General features: G+C 35.8%; 3 protein-coding genes across 7 annotated transcripts; 2 read left to right on the forward strand and 1 right to left on the reverse strand.

Moving 5' to 3' along the window:
• The first annotated feature begins 206 nt into the window (after nucleotides 1-206).
• LOC111795034 (putative transcriptional regulator SLK3) lies at nucleotides 207-5,771 on the forward strand. Of its 5 annotated transcripts, none has more exons than XM_023677259.2 (11): nucleotides 207-343; nucleotides 1,135-1,840; nucleotides 1,931-2,413; nucleotides 2,551-2,682; nucleotides 2,947-2,995; nucleotides 3,282-3,496; nucleotides 3,591-3,659; nucleotides 3,796-3,896; nucleotides 4,284-4,377; nucleotides 4,462-4,531; nucleotides 4,638-5,771. In XM_023677259.2, the coding sequence occupies exons 2-11, from the start codon at nucleotides 1,481-1,483 to the stop codon at nucleotides 5,543-5,545; spliced, it is 2,481 nt and encodes an 826-aa protein (XP_023533027.2). In that variant the 5' UTR covers nucleotides 207-343; nucleotides 1,135-1,480; the 3' UTR covers nucleotides 5,546-5,771. The 5 variants fall into 5 exon arrangements, with proteins under 5 accessions (XP_023533027.2, XP_086979944.1, XP_023533026.2 ...); XM_087123818.1 differs by having other exon boundaries at nucleotides 1,135-1,751; nucleotides 1,884-2,413; XM_023677258.2 differs by having other exon boundaries at nucleotides 1,135-2,413.
• Nucleotides 5,772-5,889: 118 nt separating this feature from the next.
• LOC111795035 (F-box protein PP2-A13-like) lies at nucleotides 5,890-8,009 on the reverse strand. Its single transcript, XM_023677260.2, has 3 exons — nucleotides 7,679-8,009; nucleotides 7,473-7,591; nucleotides 5,890-6,396 (listed from the first exon to the last, which is right to left on the reverse strand). Exons 1-3 carry the CDS (start codon nucleotides 8,000-8,002, stop codon nucleotides 5,970-5,972), a joined length of 870 nt encoding a protein of 289 aa, XP_023533028.2. The 5' UTR covers nucleotides 8,003-8,009; the 3' UTR covers nucleotides 5,890-5,969.
• A 3,718-nt stretch (nucleotides 8,010-11,727) lies between these two features.
• On the forward strand, nucleotides 11,728-18,441 carry LOC111795511 (protein YIP4b). Its single transcript, XM_023677983.2, has 3 exons — nucleotides 11,728-12,391; nucleotides 15,682-15,756; nucleotides 17,976-18,441. The coding sequence occupies exons 1-3, from the start codon at nucleotides 11,891-11,893 to the stop codon at nucleotides 18,234-18,236; spliced, it is 837 nt and encodes a 278-aa protein (XP_023533751.2). The 5' UTR covers nucleotides 11,728-11,890; the 3' UTR covers nucleotides 18,237-18,441.
• The last annotated feature ends 2,831 nt before the right edge of the window (nucleotides 18,442-21,272 follow it).

Genomic DNA, 21,272 nt, shown 5'->3' on the forward strand with positions numbered 1-21,272 from the left:
ACGGCCGCAGGTGATTGAAGCTAGTGAATGATGATCCGTCATAAAGAGATCATCCAATGGGTTTCCGCCACGTGCTGACGATCTTCCTTTTCCAGTCGAACGACATCTTAGAGGCGTGTCGAAAGCGTTACCGGCAATAGCCGGTGTCAACAAGGCTGGTTACGATTGAAACCGGTCATTTGGATCCCGGCTATTCCCGCTATGTATATAACTGGAACTTCCCCCCGTCCCCTTTTCTTCTTCCTCTCTCACTTTTGGATTTCCGTTCTTCGAATTCTCAGCGAAGCGGAGGCTTTAGCTTCCATTGCTCGTCTGGTTTTCAGCCTCTTTGCCGCTTTTCAAGGTTGGTAGTCAAATTCTCTTCCCTCTTCTGTCTTCTATTTGCTTTGATTGGTTTCTTTGGTTAGTTAATTTTGTTGTTCTTTCCGGTTTTTTGGAAATGGATTCGGATTTGGATCCTCTGTTTCAGTGCTCAGGACTACTTTTCCCTTTTTCCGTTTGTCCGTTCTTTGCTTTGTGTTAAATTTGCTTGATCCTCCGCCTTTTCTTGGATTATGATGCTTAATTTGAGTTTAGCTTTGGGTTTTAGGGGAGTTGTAGCTATCTATTTGTTTCGTTCTTTGAAAAATTGTGTTCTGGTCATTCAAATTTCAGTTTCGGTTTTGAAGCGGTATGATTTCGATTTGAATTTGGAAGTTTGAGAGTTTCTCTGAGAATTGGAACTTTGTTTTTGTTCTATTTCTCGTACTTTATGTCTAAGATATGCGGAATACTGGGTCTTGAAAGTGGCTATTTCGAAATTAGGTTTCTGTCTCTCATTTGTGGCTTGGCTATTTGTGGAAAGGGTTGGAAATAGCCCAAGATCGAAATAGGTTGAAACAAATAACTTGAGTGGGAGAACATGAGGGGAAAGAACGAGGAACTATCTCCTAAACTTTCCAATCAATAACTACTTAATCTTCCTAATTGATTCCCTAAACTTTCAAAGTAATAACTATTAAATTTTTATCCTAAAAATTGCTGGAAGTTAATAATTTCTTTTGCTAAATGAAGCTTATTAAATCACAAAAATAGCTTAGTTTTAGTTTTTTTTTTTCCTCTGCTAATGTTGTTGTTTTCACTGTTTAATCATAGGTTCTTCTGTATATCAATATCGACCAGGATTGCAGATCACCGGCACATCGCAATCTGGTGGTTGAGAACTTGTAGGATATGTGATAATTCATTGATAACTTTTAAAGAATGAGGAGTCGATTTTTTTTTTTCTCTATATTCTTAGTTGAGTACTGAACGCCTCTGTTGTTCGATCATGTGTTTTTGAGATTTCGTGGATGTCCATGAGTAAGTTTTGGAGTTTTTTCCCTATGGATTTAGTTTGAGTATCATATGTTGTGGGTCAGAAATACTTGTAGCAGTGATTAGTGAAAGACTGGCTCTAGAGGGCTACTTGGACGCTGTCCAACAAGGACTGGTGCCCCCAATGACATCTTCTAGGGTGGCTGCAGGATTAGCCCAATCTTCCTCAAACTCTGGGATTTTTTTCCAAGGAGATGGGCAGTCAAAGGGCAATGTTAAATCTCACTTGGTCTCATCTTATGGAAACTCATCAAATTCAATTCCAGGACCTGGCCACTCAAATTTGGGTCCAGTTTCTGGGGACACGAATAATGTAGTGTTAAATAGTGTGGCAAACTCAGGAATAAGTGTTGGGGCAAGTTCGTTGGTTACAGATGCAAACTCTGCACTCTCAGGTAGGCCTCATTTGCAGAGAAGTCCAAGCATGAATGCAGAATCATACATGCGATTACCTACATCGCCTATGTCTTTTACATCAAATAACGTGAGTCTCTCGGGTGCATCACTCATTGATGCATCTTCTACAGTACAGCACAATTCTCAGCAGGATCATAACGCCCCACAATTGTTGCAGACCCAACCACAGTCCCAACAAGTTGCTCCAGGTAATGCATCATTGTCAAATTCACAAACCGTCCAAGCTTCTCTACCCGTGGGTGCACGTGTTGCTGGATCTCTCATGACAGATCCCAACAGTTATTCTCAGTCACAGAAGAAACCACGCTTGGATATTAAGCAGGATGATTTCCTGCAACAGCAGATGCTACAACAGCTTCTGCAGAGACAAGATTCCATGCAGCTGCAAGGTCGTAATACACCGCAGTTACAAGCAGCATTATTTCAGCAGCAACAGAGATTACAGCAACAGCAACAGATTTTTCAGTCTTTGTCTCCTTTGCAGAGAGCTCACCTGCAACAGCAGCAGCAGATACAGTTGAGACAGCAGCTTCAACAACAGGCAATACAACCCATAAATGCTATGAAGCGGACTAATGATGGTGGTGTATGTGCTCGGCGGCTAATGCAGTACCTATACCATCAGCGTCAAAGACCTGCTGTGAGTTCATCTTCTGTCTTCTTCATTTGTCTTTGGAGTCATTTTCTGCATATTTATCAACAAGTTTTTTCTGCATATTTCTACATGCACTGTTTTTAAGCCTAAATATGAACTATTAGTTTTATGACTTCTGATAGGATAATAGTATTGCCTATTGGAGGAAGTTCGTGACAGAATATTATTCCCCTCGTGCAAAGAAAAGATGGTGTTTGTCATTATATGACAATGTTGGTCATCATGCACTAGGCGTTTTCCCTCAAGCAGCTATGGTCAGTTATTCCTTACCTTGGTATTTTTGTGGGTTTTTTTCTGTAGCGTTTGAATTTTCTACGTGATCTTTATCCTGACAATGCTAATTTTGTCTTTTGAAATTTGATTAATCTTTCTTTGAAAAGAATCTTATGTGATGAGTGAAATTGGTCAGTGTGCAATCTGCTAAAATGATGTCTACAATTTTTTATTTTGCTTTTCCAATTAGGTAGTTGTGACACTTAGCTTCACCCCTTAATTCTCCATTGTGATCAATATTTCAGGATGCATGGCAGTGTGAAATTTGTGGTTCAAAGTCTGGGCGGGGATTTGGTATGATACTGATAACCTTTTTTATATTACTTAATAGATAATTGAGCTTTTCAAAGAAATGGCCTGGAAACTCTGTAGGTTTCAAAATTTGAGTTTTTCAAAGAAAGCCAATTCCCACTTATAGGTAATTGAGTTATTATCATGGTTTGAGTTAACATATTGTCATATAGTCAAAGATGTCTAGCTCGATTTCTAGATTGAAGTTACTTTCTTATATTTCACATTTTTAATTTGACTTTACTGCAATATAAAGCATAACATAATACATTTCATGTGATGGTTTCAGAGGCTTCCTTTGAAGTGCTTCCTAGACTCAATGAGATCAAATTTGGCAGTGGAGTCATTGATGAGCTATTGTTCTTGGATATGCCACGGGAGTTCAGATATTCGTCTGGAATTATGATGTTAGAATATGGAAAAGCAGTTCAAGAGAGTGTATACGAGCAACTTCGTGTTATTCGCGAGGGTCACCTTCGTATCATATTTACTCATGAATTGAAGGTCAACAGAATGATTATGTAAATTGAATTTTCTAAATAAATTTAAGAATAATCCTTTTGTGCTAAAATAATTTGGCAATTGGATTCTACTTCAGATATTGGCATGGGAATTTTGTGCAAGACGTCATGAAGAACTTCTACCTCGTAGGTTGGTTGCACCTCAGGTAGCACAAATGTTTGCTGATGATATCCTGGTTCTAAGTTTTTCCAGTTTGTTATTTAGACGTGATTAATCTTGTCGTGTTTGATCTCCTTTTAGTTGTTGATTGATCCATCCAATTGATAAATGTTTAATTACAGGTGAATCAGTTGGTCCAGGTGGCACAGAAATGCCAGAGCACTATTGCTGAAGGAGGATCCGATGGGGCTTCTCAGCAGGATTTACAAGCAAATAGTAATATGTAAGTTGATCAAACTATAGTGAAATCTTTATCGTTGAATCAAATTTTGTTTCTTGTCGTCTTCTATCATGGTTTTGTGGAACTTCTAATCCAAACGCCCAAGGTTGTCTGCCACTTTGTTCTATTTATCTCTCTCTGTTTTGACCAAAAAACAAGTAGAAGTGGACAAGATTTGAGCTTGTGGTGGATACCTTGATTTTCTTTGTTAATTGAGTTGTCATTAATGGATTTTTCTTTTTCCTCTCTTAGTCAACGAAGTCCCATGTAGGAATGTTTGGATTGGCTATCCAAGATCTGCTGCTACAAATGTTGGCTGATAGCTATTTTCTTGCTTATTGAAACTGATAGTGCACCATTCTCATTGCTAATGCAATCCCTTCCATGTAGGGTTTTGACAGCTGGGCAGCAGCTCGCTAAGAGTCTGGAGTTGCAATCACTTAATGATTTGGGGTTCTCCAAAAGATACGTTAGATGCTTGCAGGTGCATTTTCATGTAGTTTTACAAAAGCGTATCTGTTCTGTACTTGTCTGCTTTGCTCAACATGTTTGGCCTGATTGTGTTTAGATATCAGAGGTCGTCAACAGCATGAAAGATCTGATTGATTTCTGCAGGGTGCAGAAAACCGGACCAGTTGGTATGCCTCATTCTTTCCAATAATTTCCACAATCAGTTCTTGATGAATAAACCTTTGAACTTGTGTAGCTTCATAGCTTTGAATCTTATAATGAAGTTTTTGACAGAGGGTCTGAAAAGTTATCCTCAGCACGCCACAGCCAAGCTGCGGATGCAAAAAAGGCAAGAGATTCAACAGGTGGCTACTGCTCAAGGTCTGCCAACCGACCGCAATAGGATGGTCGCCCTGCATCCTGGGCTGATGAACAACCAAATGAATAGCCAAAATCAAGTAATCGGCAGAGGAGCTTTGAGCAGTTCGGCCCAAGCCGCTTTGGCATTGTCTAACTACCAGAATCTGCTTATGAGACAGAATTCAATGAATTCAAACAGTTCAAACCCGCTTCAGCAGGGGACATCATCATCCTTCAATAACTCAAACCAGAACCAGAGTCCTTCATCAAGCTCTCATGGTGGGACAACTGCTTTGACATCAGGACCGATGCGGAACGTGCTCGGCAGTGCTCTTTCAAGTCCTCATTTACCTTCACAACAATCCAACAACTTAGTTGAGCAAAACCATCCTCAGAGCGCTCAAGGTGGCGGCAACAATAATCAGGCCATGCAACATCAGATGATCCAGCAACTTCTCCAGATATCTAATAACAACAGTGGGGGAGGGAAACAGCAGCCACTTCCTGGTTCGAACACGAACACGAACGGAAAGATGGGGGGGTCTTATTCAGGGTTCGGCTGCAGTTCTTCAGCAGCTTCTGGCACAGCCAATGCATCCATCAGTAATATGCCGCCTGCCCCGAGCCGGAGTAATAGCTTCAAAAGCACTTCAAATGGGGATGTATCAGCAACCGGAGGTCATAGCAGTGGGTTCAACCAAAAAAGTGGAGACTTGCCACAAAATCTTCATTTAGAAGAAGACATAATCCAGGATATAGCCCATGATTTTACAGAAAATGGGTTTTTTAACAGTGATCTTGACGATAATATGTGCTTCGCCTGGAAAGTTCAACTAACTTAAACAGGCTTTAACAATTAGCTCCCACCCTTTGGGTTAAGCAAGTGGAGAACCATATATTTTGTACAGGATATTTGAGATAGATATTTTCTTCTGATCTCCCACCCTTTGGGGTGTTTTCTCCCAAATGAATGTTGTATCTGCCGTGGAAACATGCTCTTCTTTGTAACTCATTAGGTATTTAGAGATCCTCCTGTATGGTATTCTATAAGCTTTCTCGATCCAAAAAGTGCATTGTTAGAACTGTGATGGAATGCCAAGTGGCTCGAGATTCATGGGTTGCCACTATAGCCGAGAAGTAATCCTAGTCCATATCACACACAACCTCAACCAGCTCAACCTCAACCTCATGAAATGGTCATCAAATAAATACATAGAAAACAATGGATGATACAAAAAATATCCACACAAAAAGGGTCATTCTTCTTTAAGAACTATCAAAAGCTGCCTTGCCTTCAAATTGGGAGGGACAAATGAAGACAGAGTCCACACAAAGGCCACCTTTGGTATGAGTGCAATCAATCTGAATCAATGAAAATTTGATGTGGGTTTGAAGATTAGGGTTTTGGACACAAAAATCACCCACATGATGCAAAACCCAGTTCCCAGAATGGCGTAGGTAACACTCAGATGAAGCTTTCTGGGCATTGGAGGCTGTCATCTCGAACCTCACTGGCTTGATCTCCCACCCATGGACCTGCCCCACTTCTGTCACTCTTCTTCCAAACTTCTTGGAAGGCTTTCCCAGCTGAAGCCTGAAGTATAGGCTGTAGTTTCCCTTTGGGAACTCCAACTCCAATTCTCCTCTTATCTCTACCCACCAGATTTGTTTCAGATATGCCACCGACTCAAATCTGTAGATTCATCTCATCATCCAATCCAATCCAAAATCCAAATTCAATATTAGAACACGATCACCATCCATCCGCTAGTTCAATGATTAAAATTGAATTGTAAGTTTGAATTTCGTTTTTTGATTCGTAACTTATCTTCTAATTCTAGACTTTTAATTATTATGATTGATAGAACCAACCAAATTTTAAGTCATCCAATGTGATGGTGACTTAGGTCTCATTCTCTTTTCAAATGATGAAATGGTCTAAAATTGAGGGCTTCAGAATTCAAGGATTGAATATGGTTTTGGTTTTTGAATTATATCTATATATATATATATTAGTCCTTTACTACAAATATTACCATAAATTTATGCATGAAATAAGATTTGAAGTTATATTATGGATTTAGAAAAAGAAAATAATTATTGGAATTGTTTTTATACAAAGTTTAAAAATTAGGGATTAAAATGAAATAAAATGAGGAAATCTGATAAAAAAAAAATGAGAAAATATCCAAAATTTCAGTAAGAAAAAGGATTTGAAAAAAAAAAAAAAAAAAAAAAGACAAGGCATCAGCCAATCAGCATCTGTGGAAAAAAAATGGAAAAAAAAATAAATTAAAAAAAAAAGGGATAAGGAAGAATTTTTGAGCCACTTGCTTAGGCAAGAAAATTAATAAATATATATATATTTTTCAAATAAATAAAAAGAATCAAATCTCCATAGCTACACTCTTTGAAAAAGTCCTCATCTGTCATTATACTTCCTTTTCCAATTTATTTCCCTTTCACACTTTTTTTTTAATTTTAATATTACTCTTAAATCAAAAATAAAAAAAATAAAAAATACCCTTAAAAGAAGCTCAATTGTATCGATTAGATTAGGAACAAGTGCCAATGAGAAAGCTGAAGGGGATGGTGAGATCCGAGTCAATTGGGGAATATTGGTACAATTAATATTTCAAAAATATTCTTTTATTCCTAACTTAAAACTTTTAAAATTTTTAAAATTTTAAAAGTATATCGGTTGATTTTTTTTTTGTTGTTGGTTAAAAAAAAAACAGAAAAAGAAAAAAAAAATGGAGAAATCCTGACCTAGATTCATCCGTCGGAACAAAATTCCAATATCTTCGATCTTCAATCCCTGTGATCTTCAAGGCCTTAGACGAAATGGAAACGAAAAGCTTCCCCGAACTCTTATCCAACCACAGCTCCTAAGAAACACACAAGAACAGAGGCGATTTGAATGATCGGAAGCCCCCGCCCACACACAGAGCACAAGAAATCCGATAATTAGTTACCTTAGTGCCGCGATCGAACAGATTAGGGCGACTCAGCCTGGCGAAGATCTCCTTCTTCGGCAAGCGACGATAATCGAGATCGGAAGAACAAGGAGGGAGAATTCGACGAAGCAAGACGGCGTAATTGGAAGGGAGCTTGGAATTCCAAATGAAATCGGCGGAGGAAGCGGCGCGGAAGGCTCGATTCAAGGCGGCGAGTTTGCAGATCTCGGGAGGCTCCAAGAACATGAGAACAATGGAAATACAATTCTCCGGCACGTCGTCGAAGGAATTGGAAGAGGAACAAACCGGAATGGTGGAGTCCTTCGCGAAGGCAGCCCCCATCCAACATCAATTTCACACCAATACTCTGTATTCTTCCTCTTCGGTAGGTTTGGGGTTCGAGCAAGAATTCAGACAATGTGTTTAAAAATGGGTCGCCTACGTGACCCCTGCATGGATTACTTTTTCTTTTTTCATATGTCCGTGGGCCCCCTCTAAACTCGATCAACTCAACCCACCTTAACCCTATACTATTCGAGTTGGGTTTTAAACTTATAAAAATTTAAATAAATGACCTCAACGATATGAAATTAACCCAATCAGAGGTTGAATTCAAGTTATTAATTAATTTGAGTTGGGTATATTTCGAGTTAATAATTATTATTATATCAACAAGTTGAATCCCAATTTGGTCCCAAATTGTTTTGATTTCAAGCTCCAAATTTTTGTTATTGGTTCGATCTGAAGGCGACATTTTAGAAAATAATCGCTAAATATCTCTCCACCAATTACAAATATCTCGATATTTCTTTTAATACAAAATATAATAATTAGAGTTAAACCCGGTTGAGTTGTAAAAATATTTCTGATTAGGCTGGCTTTTTGAGTTGGTTGAGTTAGTGACCCAACAATTGACAAACTAACACTCCATTTTCAAGTTAAGTTAGATTGGATGGTCCGATACAAATGAGAAGTTATTTATAATTAATTAAAATGATTTATTATTAATGATTTTATCGAATAAATTTTGATTCCATATCTTTAAAAACGGATCTCTTAGATTATTCGTACAACTAAGATATTTGTTTTTTTGTTTTCAACATCGTATATGTATAAATAGTTCAAAATAATTTTATTTTATTTTATATATATATATTTTTTTTGTACTTTGATAAAATTTAAAATTGATTTTGTTAATTTTTATTTTAATAAATTAAATAATAATATTTAGTAACTACGTAACACGCCTCATCTCCATATATATTCTTAATTTAATTAATCGACCTTGCTCTTCACATGTCTATGTGAATTGACTATTTTAACCCAAGTTTAATCATTGTACTCACATGGGTTATTTTAATATTATAATTTTAATTTCATTTTCATTTTCCTCTAAACTTTTGACTTTTCGCTTTATTCTAATTCGAGCAATTTTTTTTTAAAATGCCTATTTTTAGCTCATAAATTATGGGAGGGTATTTTTGGCATTTTACTTTTGTCTTTCATTATCAAATTAAATTATAAATGTATTCACATATGACGAAATAAATATTTTTTAAACTTATGAACAATTAAAAATATATAATGGTAACAAATATATATGAGACAATAAAATAAAAAATTATTATTATAATAATACTTTAATTAAAAAAAATATTTACACCCCAAAATAAAGGAAAAGAAAACCCTAGTTGTCAACTCGGCTCCGCTTCTCTAACAACTGTCGTTCGACTGCTAGCCATCCGTTCTTTGAGTTCACGTTGTTGCACATAAATTGTTAATTTTTCAGCGTGACACGTGAACAATAAATTAGTCTCAAAACACTATTTTTGTTTTCGCCACCGACATCGTTCAGGGTGGTCGTGTTATCGGGATTCTCATGCAATGATTTATAGTCTAATTCTGTTCAATTTCATGAATTCTTAATGAGTCATGATTATTACTTTTTGAAAAATAAAATTAAAAAAAAAAAAACTAAAAATGTTTTTAAAGAATATAATGTTTAGACAAACAAAAGAAATGATGTGGCTGAATAATTTTGAATGGACTAGACAGGTCACCTTATTATTTTATTTTATTATTATTTTTTAAGGGGCAATAAAAGCGTCCACTAATCCACTTGGATCGCGTCCTGCTGTTATCTCATTGACGTGGCGCTTACTCATCACCTTTGGAGACGCGCCATGTCGGCTTTTCATCCTATCCAATCCACGTGTAATACACTCACTCACCTTACCTTACATCTATATGTGTGTATATATATATATATAAATAAATGCACAATTATTTGGCTAAATTAATTAAAGGTATTATATCTAAATTAATTATTTTTTATATTATTTTAATTGGGATATGGCTAAAAATCTTCGTGACATTAGATGATATTTTGTTGGGTTACGAATTATTAATGCATGATAAGTACTAGTATATTATATTATTTTTTTAATAAAAATGTTTAGGAAATAAAATTGGAAGAAAATAATAAATATCTTTACTAAAATATAATTAAACAACTAAGATCTCAATTATAAATGCATGTTGGATTAAATAATTATAAAAATTCAAACCACAGGGAGACTCATAATTATGTTTTTTTTTTTTCTGAAAATAAATTATTGGTGTTATATAATTTTCTAATTTTAAGAGAATAAACCTACAATCAATTTTTTATTTTAATAATTATCTCTAAAAAAAAAAAAACATTTTGTTTATTTTTTTTTAATAAATTCCATACTTATTTTAATTATCATATAGGTGAAGATTTGAATCCTTGAGCTCTCGAGAAGTATATATTTCATTGATATACACGATTTTATGTATTGATAAGCTAGACAGACAAAGACTATGTAAAAATCGTTATGTTTAGACCGGCTAATTTGGCTGTAACAACTCAAGTCCAGATATTATCCGTCTTTTGCCGATTACGTATTCTCCTTAGTCTCGTGGTTTTAAAATGCATATACTAAGGAGAGATTCTACTCACTTATAAGGAATAATTTGTTACTCTCTCCAATTGAGTCAGGATGTCACAATCCACCCCTTATGGCCCAACGTCCTCGCTAACCCATCGTCTGGTGTCTCGCTTTAATTCGAAAATGTAATGACTCGATTTTCGATACCTCAAATCACAGTCGCTATGTATATCCAAAGATAAAAAAGATGGTAAAGTTTTTTTTTTTTTTTTTTTTTTTTGGGTAAAACGAGAGAAAAAATTTAAAATTTAAATATATGCATTCAAAACCGATATAAAATAGATTCGGGGTTAAATTAAAACTGTTTGGCGTCCAGTATAGTTGGGTAATAATAATAATAATAATAAAATTTAATAATTGGTTTCTTAAGAAATAATAAATATTTGAGGAAAAAATATTAAATTTTATTGTGATTATTTAGAGAAAAATAAAAGAAATATGTAATTTCCTGCTCCATCCAGTTCTTGATTCATGCTTACAAATGCAAGTTTATATTAAAAAAAAAAAATTAATTTTATTTAAATAGAGATGATTATTTTTTAATTTCATATATTTGAGAGTAAAATTACTTTATTATCCTTTAGCAAAGTGTGGATGCAGTGCTGATGGCATTTGTGGGCACATGGCAAAGTAGTCACATTGTTGATCCAATTTGCACAATTATTTGCTTATATTTCCACTCTATTTATCTAAATTTTGTAATATAAATTTTAAAGAATACTTAAAAAAAAAAAAAAAAATTTGTTCAAAATGTCGACATATAAATTCAAGTTGTAATTAGTATTACGTTAAAAAAAATTAATTTTTATTTATGCAATAATAAATTTAAGTTGATTTAAACGTTGATTTATTTTGAATGATGAATCCAAGCTATGCTCGGCATTACAGACACCCACAAGTTTTGACATGGAGGAACGGACCGGTGCGAGTCAAGTGGACACGTTTGAATGTCATTTGTTGAAGGAGTTGAGTACACAATAGATTGAGGTAGCCTGATTCGAACTATGGTCTTTAATGGAGAGAATAGTGTGAAGATATGTTAATTACTTAACGACGACGTTTTAGCGGAACCCCGTGGAAAGGACATTTAACAGAATTCTTCTTCTTCCGGGTTTATCGACGAACGAAAATCTGCCGGATATCACGAAACGCCCAATTTGGTTTCCTCCTGTTTGGATCTGATCTGATCTTGATCTTCGTCTTCTTCATTTCAACGCTTTTTCTCATCATTTTCCCGAGAAAATTCCTTCCCGGGAAAATGTCTCACAGCGATACAATTCCTCTTCACCAATCCTCTCAGTCGGACATCGACGAGATCGAGAATCTCATCAACGCCAGCGTCCAAACCAGCTCCTCCACTGTTCTTCCAGCTCGTCCCCCAAGTCCTCCTAGGGCTTCTATTCCTGTTTCTTCCTCACCGTTTATACAGTCCAATCTCCCTCCACTTCCCCCCAAATCAACTAGCCAGAAGCCGCCGACCGTCTTCCCTGCTCCGCCGCCGCTGCCTGCCTCCAGTAATGGCCGGTCTGATACATCGCCGACTGGATTCGGATCGGGGCCCAATACACTGACGGAGCCGGTATGGGATACGGTCAAGCGGGATCTGTCCCGGATCGTCAACAATTTGAAGCTTGTGGTTTTTCCCAACCCTTTCCGTGAGGACCCCGGAAAGGCTTTGAGGGATTGGGATCTGTGGGGGCCTTTCTTCTTCATTGTGTTCCTCGGTCTTACTCTTTCGTGGTCTGCATCGGTCAAGAAGGTCAGCGTCGTAAAGTTTAAGTTAGTTGTAATCGCCAGTTTACTGTCTTCTGTTTGCTTTAAGTTCGCGTACAAGTTTCAGTTCGGATCAAGCTTTTTAGTTGTTCTTTTATTTAACCTTGTGATGCTCTGATTCGGGTTGAACCAGCTATCTGCAATTATTTAGATTTGAAATCGAGTTGAATTCATTGTTGGAAGTCAAATGTAGCTTAGCTTTAGTATTTTGTACCTTAAGAGTATCCAGTAGCCTAAATCAAGTGACTGAAGCGCTTTTGTTTAGATCCCTTGAAACTGTCTTGGCTAGTTTGTTTGATTGGATTTTAATAGGAACCGGTGACTCTAGATACTTAGAATTTAAAACATGCCAGAAATCACAGGGACATTGCATAATCGATTTTGCGAGAAAAGATTTAGAAGAGGAAATATGGATATGGAGTGTCAAGATTTCCATTTCTCGTTCGTTAATCCAAGGTAGTAACGTTGTTACTCTGATATAAAACAACAGTGGCATGTACTGAATCCTTAAATAGAAGTAACATCTGCTCTTTCTTCAGGCAGGGGGACTTGTTCCCTATGATATGTACATATACGACTATGGATGCTAGACCAAGGCGTATTACCATTCTTTAGTTATAAGTTCACCTCCAAGAAATTTAGAATCCATGGAATCTCAAAGTTACTTCTTGTGGTTATTGTGTTATTTCACATTATTTGATTTTACTGTGTTGTTATTCCCTGTTACCCCTTTCTATAGTATCACTCTTGATGCTGGGTTTGAATTCTTTAGTGCAGCCCCTTGTCTCCCGTCCCATTCAATGGAAGTAATTTCTCTTATGAAAACATTTAATTTTTTTATTTGCTTGTACTACTCATTTCTTTGAAACTGAAATACTTCACTAAAAGTAATTTCGCTTAGGAATATGTTTTTCTAGCTGCAAATTAGTTTAGGGTCCAAAGAGAAAATTTCTTCAAGATGAGGAAGTTTAAGACTGCATGAATTGCAATTATTCTTGTGATCATACCTGGGCAAACTTACGTATGAGAAGGATATAAGGGAGATATCTGAGGATTTCAATCAATCTTAGCTAGTGTGGCTTATGTAGAAAGAGTGTTGGAGACCACTTCTTTTAAGTGTTATTTTCCTTAAGAGCTTGGATGCTCTTCAACTGTATTGGTGTGGCTGGCTGGTGTCGTATCATACTTGCACAACAGATTTTGTTCTGGGTGATCCTCAAAGTGAATAAGTAAATATTTTGGAAAAATTTATGATGTGTAGTGTTTTGAGAGAAAGGTACAGAAGAATTAAGGAGTGTCATAGAGACTCTTATCAATGCAAATAGAGTTTTTTTTGTTCTTGTCTGTAGATCGTGCACTCTGGACAAATCCTTTAGTAACTATGCTTCCTCTGGAATACCTTCTTGTTGGATGGAGTTTCTTGTCTCACACACCTCTCTTGTATTGTTTTGTTCTCAATGAATTTTCTTGTGTGTATGCATATGTTGGCAAAATTATCAGACCCTCCTTGCTTTCTTTACCCTGTTGAGTGTCACAACCTAATTAGGAAGAGAGTAGGTTGTGACCCTTACGTTACAACAAGAGAAGCGGCGACCCTCAAGTGGCGCCCATCCGACCACACGAGGACGTAGACGAGTGCCATGATGCGACCGAGGAAGACAGTGCATCATTTAATACACCACACAGAGTGGGCATTGAAGAGAAGTCGAGACAGAAGCAAGATAAGGGCAACGAGTAGACAAGAATGTCAAAGATAGGCTTGTTGAAGGGTCGGGTAGGGCTCGGGCCTTAACCCCAAAAGTTGGGGGTTCGAAAGTAATTTAGGCATGCAGTTCTAAAATTTAAGTCCGTCCATATGAAATATGAATACTCGCCAAATTTGATGGACGCTCCACGACACCATATGACCGTTCGCCAAAATGACATCTACTCGAGGAGTATTGAAAATGCATTAAAATGTACTATAAGAGGAGGTCTGGTGTCAGCTTTGCACCACCCCTGGGCCCTGTGGCCTAAATAAGCTACCTTGGGGCACATGTGTGTGTCATAGTGAGGGGGAATGTTCTGAGACGAGTGTCTCAGGCGACTTCCTTTGAAATGGGTTTTTTAAGGACAGTACCGGGCGACACGGGTGTGCCGACATTGCGCCCCAGCCTGCGTGTCGGAGGTTGGATTATGCACCTAGTATCCGGTACGGTATCCGTAAATGACAAGCATAGGCAAGGGAGGGTCAATGCCTATATAGAACCCGTATGGATGGATATTTGGGATGTCTCGATGAGATGAGCGACACATGAGCCCGTTCTCGATGGCATGACCGAGTGAGTTGTGATGGCCAACGACACCTGAGACTTGGGATAGCGTTAAGACATATGGGCTATGTCGATTGAGAACCAAGATGACAAGATGAGATGTGATGTTGCATTGAGAGACCTTGGCCTCAAATAGAGGCCAGGTCAAGCCGAACGACTTGGCCAAGTTTAGAGGCAAGTCAGTTGTGTCGCAGACGATTGAACATGCACGTGCAAACGGCGTGTGGTCGAACAAGCTTGGATTCCGTACAAGCGATGTTTGGTTGGCGAAGACAAACCTCGCCTAAGGTCCGACAAAGCCACAAAGCCACAAAGGCGGGCGAAAAATATATATGGGACTTGAATTCCCCTCAAGGCTAGTCGTGAGCGTGTCAAGATCACGACGCCGCACGGTTGAAAAAGTACGACTGTGACACCTAGCAATGTTGGATCAAGCCATTAAACTTCCCTCTCAATCCCACTTTCTGCTGGAACAGGGTAGATTTGGATGTCTACAAATTGTCTCAATTGCATTGGTCCTTGCATTTTACGACGTCCGATGACTTAGAATGGTCATATCCTTCTATAGTTCTATTTAAAGATCAAGTTTGATCGCAGATTTGGCTTAAATATCCTATACCATATGTATGTATGTATTTGAAAAAACTTATAAGTTGTCCTTATTTATGATGTGAATGCAGGTTTTTATTTATTTATTTATTATTTTATAGGAAATAAACATAATGCAGATCTATGATAAAATATGTTTATAACCTTGTTTCCTTGTATTCCACAACCACCTTACCATTACATTTGAAACATTTTTAACCATTCTCTATATATCTATTTGATGTTTTTCCAACCTGTCATTTGCCCTTTATTCTCATTCTTAATTTCTACTTTTGTTGAATTATCATTGATAAAATAGAGGCTTTCTAAAATTTTGTGGGTATCCTACTAATGGTATTCATTGATTTCTTCTCAGTCTGAGGTGTTTGCTGTTGCATTTGCACTTCTTGCTGCCGGTGCAGTGATTCTGACCCTGAATGTGCTTCTCCTGGTAACTAAATCTCTCTTTCACTCTTCCCCTGCTCCCTTTCCACTCTCCCAACCTATTCAAGGACATGTTTTAATCATCTTTCACTTTATACTCGTTCAATTTTGTACGTTGCTGCCTTCTTGCGAGTGTTCATTGTTAGGATTTAGGAGTGTACATGTTGGATCTAGTGTTATCTGGTTTTTAGTAAACACGATTGCTGAAGCAACTGTGTTTGCTTGAGAAAAATTGAAATTGATCAAAACCCACTTTTACAGAAAATTGGAATGACCTCTTTACACTATGATATATTTTTTCTATTTATAAAACTGAACTTCATAGATCTCTAGGTCAGTTCTCTTTGGCAGTACGGTAAAAGATGTCCTATAGCTCTACCAAAAAGCCTTAGTTCCTTGTTGCCAAATGTGTCGGCTAATTTTCTTTGAGCTCACATTGGTAATTTCACCATTTTAACATACGGGATCATCTCCTTCGTTTGACTTTCTCAACCAAAGCTCTCTCTTCGAGAAATATGTCTATGAGATTAAAGGGGGTGATTGGATGGCTTTAAGTCTAATGATGGGGAGACCTATTTAGTGACGATGAGTTTCAATTTTAGGTTTTTGCATTTGATTTTGTTTAATCTCCTTGTTGAAAGACTCAAAACACTTGAACTTTGTTTACTTTTTTAAATCTGAATAAGGAAATAAATTATGCATGGACACAGTGAAAGGTTACAAATGAAGCAGTATTAAAGAGAGAAACAAAAACTTAAGAATCCCAACTTAATCTATCGATACTATAAAATCTATTCCCATTTCAACACCAAACCTCTCTGTATACAACCCACGTGCTTTCCCAAAAAGAAAGTCCACAAAAAGCCTCCTTATCAGAATTAGTAACAAGGGAATATAATTAGAGAAGGGATGAGAGAGGGAGCATGAAGAAGAACAATGAAACTTAGTTGTATCAAAGCTTTCTCCCAATTCACGTTCCTTTTGATGGAAGATTTGATAGTTCGTCGTCATGTTCCCTAGCCAAACACTTAGTTGCATTGACCCATGAAATCTTGACTTTTCATATATATATATATATATATACACGTATATGTATGTGTATATGTATATGTATGTATATGTATATTATGTATACATTTTAATTGAATCTTAGCCAAAATATTAACTGGCCACCTCTTCAAATACGCACGACCCTTGAAATTTATGTAATAACCAAAACCAACGTTGCCAATTGAAAGAGCAATGAAAAAAATAATGGTTCACCTCGTATTTACACACACCTACCTGACCGAAGACTCATATTAGAGAAGTTCTTATGAGTGCCTTCTGCTGTGTTTAAGCCTCCATGATACATAATACAATAGTCCATAAAAGATTAATTAGTAATTTGCGTTTCCATTTCATTAAAGCCAATTCAACAATTTCTTACATTTGTGAAGTAAAAGAACCAAGATTTTATCTAGAACATCCCCGGTGAGTTTAAGCATTTTCATTTTCTATCTTCCCTTGGATAAATACAATCCTCGTTAGTTAAATTCTCTTGACAAAAAATTACAATGAGCAATATTCTCCTCCCAAACACCTTCTAATAACACCTCTTTTAACCGTTAAAATTCTAGGAAAGCAATGTAAGAGATTGTGGCTCCACCCATTTTTCCTTCCAGAATAACGTCTTCTTTCCCATTTCTAACTGTAATTGAGGAACATCTTCCAAATAATGATCCAAGCATTGAAATAGTTTTCCTCTGGCTAGGCAAGCTTACTGATTTTCTTCCTTTACAGCAACGAGGATTCTGTGTATTGAATTTTCTTGATTGCGATAGAAGGTAGAAAATTCTCTATGAGACTTGTGTGGTTTATCTCACTGATATCTTCATATATTTTTGCTTCACCCTCAAGTCATAGGGGAGGAGTATTGCGCCTTAATGAACACTGGTAAGCTGGTAACGGGTGCTCCATCAGTTTCCTAGAAAGGGGTGAATTAGTTGTCCTTATATAGTACTTTTATTGCACTAAATTACTGATCATTATTTGCTGGCTGCCAGCGAATTTGTTGTCATAGCCCGGAATTCAATATAACCGTCACTCAATGAGCTTTCATTTCCTTCATATCTCTAACCCCATAAACTAATCTACAACAAGAATTTTTAATTTTTCACTCGATTAACTGAACAACCCACCTTGACTTGCCCAAAATAATTGGAGACTTCACTTTGATCACTGCAGGGTGGACATATAATTTTCTTCCAGAGCCTCAGTCTCTTGGGATATTGCCTGTTCCCTCTAGATATTGGAGCATTGATCTGCATGTTGAAGGACAATGTAGTAGTGAAGATAGTTGTAGTGTGTGTGACCTTGGCATGGAGTTCATGGGCTGCATATCCTTTCATGAGTGCAGCAGTAAACCCAAGAAGAAAAGCCCTTGCCCTCTACCCCGTGTTCCTCATGTATGTATCAGTTGGTTTCCTCATCATTGCCATTGATTGAGACCAGTATGCTTCAACAAATTAGGAATGTTACTTTTAACCTTTTTTTTGTTTTTGTTGTTGACTTATATGATGTCTTGAAACTCGAATCTCCCTGGATGGATCATCATATTCAGTGACAGCAAATTTTGCTTGCTGGAAACCCAAATCTGTGTAGCTTCATGTATCTACTTGTTGTTCATTCATTCACTCACATTATTCTTCCACTCTCCATCTCTCTAACATGCATGAAAATTGTATTCTCTCTCACACATGCACCTGTCCACTCATTCCCATTTCCCTCTCTGCTTTGTTGTAAGAGCTTCATATTCTCTCTCTTACATGCACAATTGTTCTACTTCTCCGCTTCTTCCTCCTACAAACCCCATTTACTGTCTTTGATCCTTCCATGGCCCACTTGGTTCGTCACTTTCTTTTTCAAGTTACAATAATATTCCCCTTACCACTTACAAACTTTCCATACAAAAAAAAGATCTACTTTTTTTTTTTTGGTTTTTTTATTTTTTTTATATATCATTTATTGGTGATACCAAACTAAGAACAACTCTGTTCTTTCCATTTGTAATCTTGCTAAATTTAGATTTTGTATTCTCTTATTTACTCCTTACTTGTTTTGTAGTTGTTTTGTAGTTCATGTTCGATCAACTCAGGCTAACCTGTATGGTTTTATTTTTGGTAATGAATTTATTTGATTCGGGGTGGGTGGGGTGAGCTCTGTAAATGAAAATTTTGTGGTTTTTGGATTAATGGATTGTCTAATTCGAAATGATAATAAAATGCATAGGTTGTTAGAAGGAGCTCGAGTACCCAGATATATATATATATATATCGTATACCATCTCATTACTTTATTTCCTCTATGAGGAAAAAAGAAAAGTAATAAACCCGCAAATATTGAAAAAACTACAACGGTTGTTAACCAAGGAAAATAATTCGTAGTAAAAGCAAGATACATGTGCACTAAAAAAACCCATGTTCGAAAATGAAATAAAAAATATATATATATTTTCGAGCACGAGTTTTTGTTAATAAAAAAGAAATCAAATGGATTCAAGGGGGCTTTTCGAGAACGTATCAATAAGCTAGACCCATGCTTCGAGTTGTTTCAGGGTGGGTGGGTTCTATAAATGAAAATTTTGTGGTATAAGTTAGTTCATGAATTCTCCTTAAAACTATATTAGATTAAATCAAATTAACCTAAATTTCTTATTAATTTAAAAAATGTACATGCAATTTTTTAAAATATTATACATTAAATTAAATATTTAAAAATAAATAATGAATGTTTATCAACTAATATTTTATTTTTATTGAAAACAAATATTTGAAAAAACGATCCAAATAACCTGAACCGATTGAGTCGAATGTAATATTTAATAAAGTTTGTTCGGGTAGGGTCTAAAAAGCGTTGTGACATAACCCACGAACACCATACTTATTTTAGTGACAAAGAAGTGGCTAACAACTCATTTCTACGTGTGACTAACTAATAGGATAGATTATGTAATTTAAAACTAAAGTGGTTGGTTTCGGTCTACCTTAAAATATTTGAATCATTATCAAATTTCATCACGAAGTTCGAGCCAAACCCACATGTCGATTGTTGATACCAAACCAAAATTAATGAAAACAAATAATAATAACATAGCATGAATCATAAATATTGCTTCCCTAGACCTTATCTTATTGCAACTTTATTATATTAGTCAAAGATTCTTTTAATAAATAACAATAATTCAATCCTCTTACTAATAATATTATTTAACTTATTTTACTTTATTGGTCAAACTTTATTATTCTTTTCTTAGTTTTTAAATATTTATTTTTCTCATTAAATAATATTAATATTAATATGTATTATAACCAAAGTTTAGAACTTTATATTTATGTATTTATATGTGCATTTAATATTTAACCCAAAGTCCAATTCTCTTCTCAAATGCATTCAAATTAAAGTTATGAACCAATCTCTCTCTCTCTCCTCCCATTCTCTCTCTAGAGAATTCCTTTACGCTTTTCTAAATTCCAAAAAGGGTTAAATTAAAATAAAGCCCGAAATACTGCGGTTAGCTGTTTTTTTTCATCGAGAACAGATGTTTGATTATTCTCATTACATTTATTATGGAACGGAAAAAACACATTGTTTGTTATGTAGTAAGCTTATTTACTTATATTTATAACGGGTTGGTGACATGTATGGTAATGAGTTCCAATGAATTGTAAATATAGCAACAAAAATCCAAACAAACGGTTCGAAATTGTTTGTTTTCACCCACATGTCTATTGCTGACGTACATCCATCATTGAAAGATATTTATCAGTCGGTTGACATTTATAGAGAAGATATTTTTAGTTGACATTTATAGAGAAGATATTTTTAAAATATCAATGAAAATGTAACGTTTTTTAATTTATACATTTTTATGACAATTTAGTCCCTAGGGTAAAATAGAGATATTTCCAAAGCATTTCGTACTGTACTTTGATTTTTTAAATGGTATTTTTCAGGTTCCTTTTTTATGAACGTTGAACGTTGAAAGTTTGAAAGTAATGTTTTTATTCATAATTATTAATTGATTTGTTATTATTATTATTATTTTCAATTATTAATATTTAAAAAATATAAATAAATAAACTCGAGAGTATTTCTTACTTATATATACATGATTTTCTTATGTGGGACGTAAAAATAGGCCCGAGTCGTAACATTGGTTTAAGTTTAAGGTAAATTTTGTAATACGTTCTTAAATTTAAGGTAAAATTTTTAATGGGTTTGAGGTTTGAGTTCGAGAATATTAAATTTTAATTCACCGAACCCAAATTAATATATATTATCAAATTTAGAAGTGAAAATGGATTTTTTTTTTTTTAATAAAATGTTTAAAAATTAAAAAGAGACAAAATAAGGTTTGAAATAAATAAAATAAAATAAAAAAAAGTGGAGGCTGTCGGGGCCACCAAAAACGCTCACACCTTTTCATCAGCTTCTCCTTTAATTCTCCACCGTCCGATCTTCCCACACACCAAACCCTAACTT

Source organism: Cucurbita pepo, chromosome 5 (genome assembly GCF_057944985.1).
Source record: "Cucurbita pepo subsp. pepo isolate OVF chromosome 5, ASM5794498v1, whole genome shotgun sequence".
NCBI classification, from domain to species: domain Eukaryota; kingdom Viridiplantae; phylum Streptophyta; class Magnoliopsida; order Cucurbitales; family Cucurbitaceae; genus Cucurbita; species Cucurbita pepo.

Bases quoted from the DNA above. Each gene is read 5' to 3' on its own strand.
- LOC111795034 (XM_023677258.2), top strand. From the start codon at position 1,481: ATGACATCTTCTAGGGTGGCTGCAGGATTAGCCCAATCTTCCTCAAAC. The intron at 2,683-2,946 runs GTCAGTTATTCC...TCAATATTTCAG, and splicing joins TTTTCCCTCAAGCAGCTATG to GATGCATGGCAGTGTGAAAT. The intron at 3,660-3,795 runs GTAGCACAAATG...GTTTAATTACAG, and splicing joins GTAGGTTGGTTGCACCTCAG to GTGAATCAGTTGGTCCAGGT.
- LOC111795035 (XM_023677260.2), bottom strand. From the start codon at position 8,002: ATGGGGGCTGCCTTCGCGAAGGACTCCACCATTCCGGTTTGTTCCTCT. The intron at 7,592-7,678 runs GTAACTAATTAT...TGTGTTTCTTAG, and splicing joins TGTTCGATCGCGGCACTAAG to GAGCTGTGGTTGGATAAGAG. The intron at 6,397-7,472 runs GTCAGGATTTCT...ATGAATCTACAG, and splicing joins GTTCCGACGGATGAATCTAG to ATTTGAGTCGGTGGCATATC.
- LOC111795511 (XM_023677983.2), top strand. From the start codon at position 11,891: ATGTCTCACAGCGATACAATTCCTCTTCACCAATCCTCTCAGTCGGAC. The intron at 12,392-15,681 runs GTCAGCGTCGTA...ATTTCTTCTCAG, and splicing joins GGTCTGCATCGGTCAAGAAG to TCTGAGGTGTTTGCTGTTGC. The intron at 15,757-17,975 runs GTAACTAAATCT...TGATCACTGCAG, and splicing joins CCCTGAATGTGCTTCTCCTG to GGTGGACATATAATTTTCTT.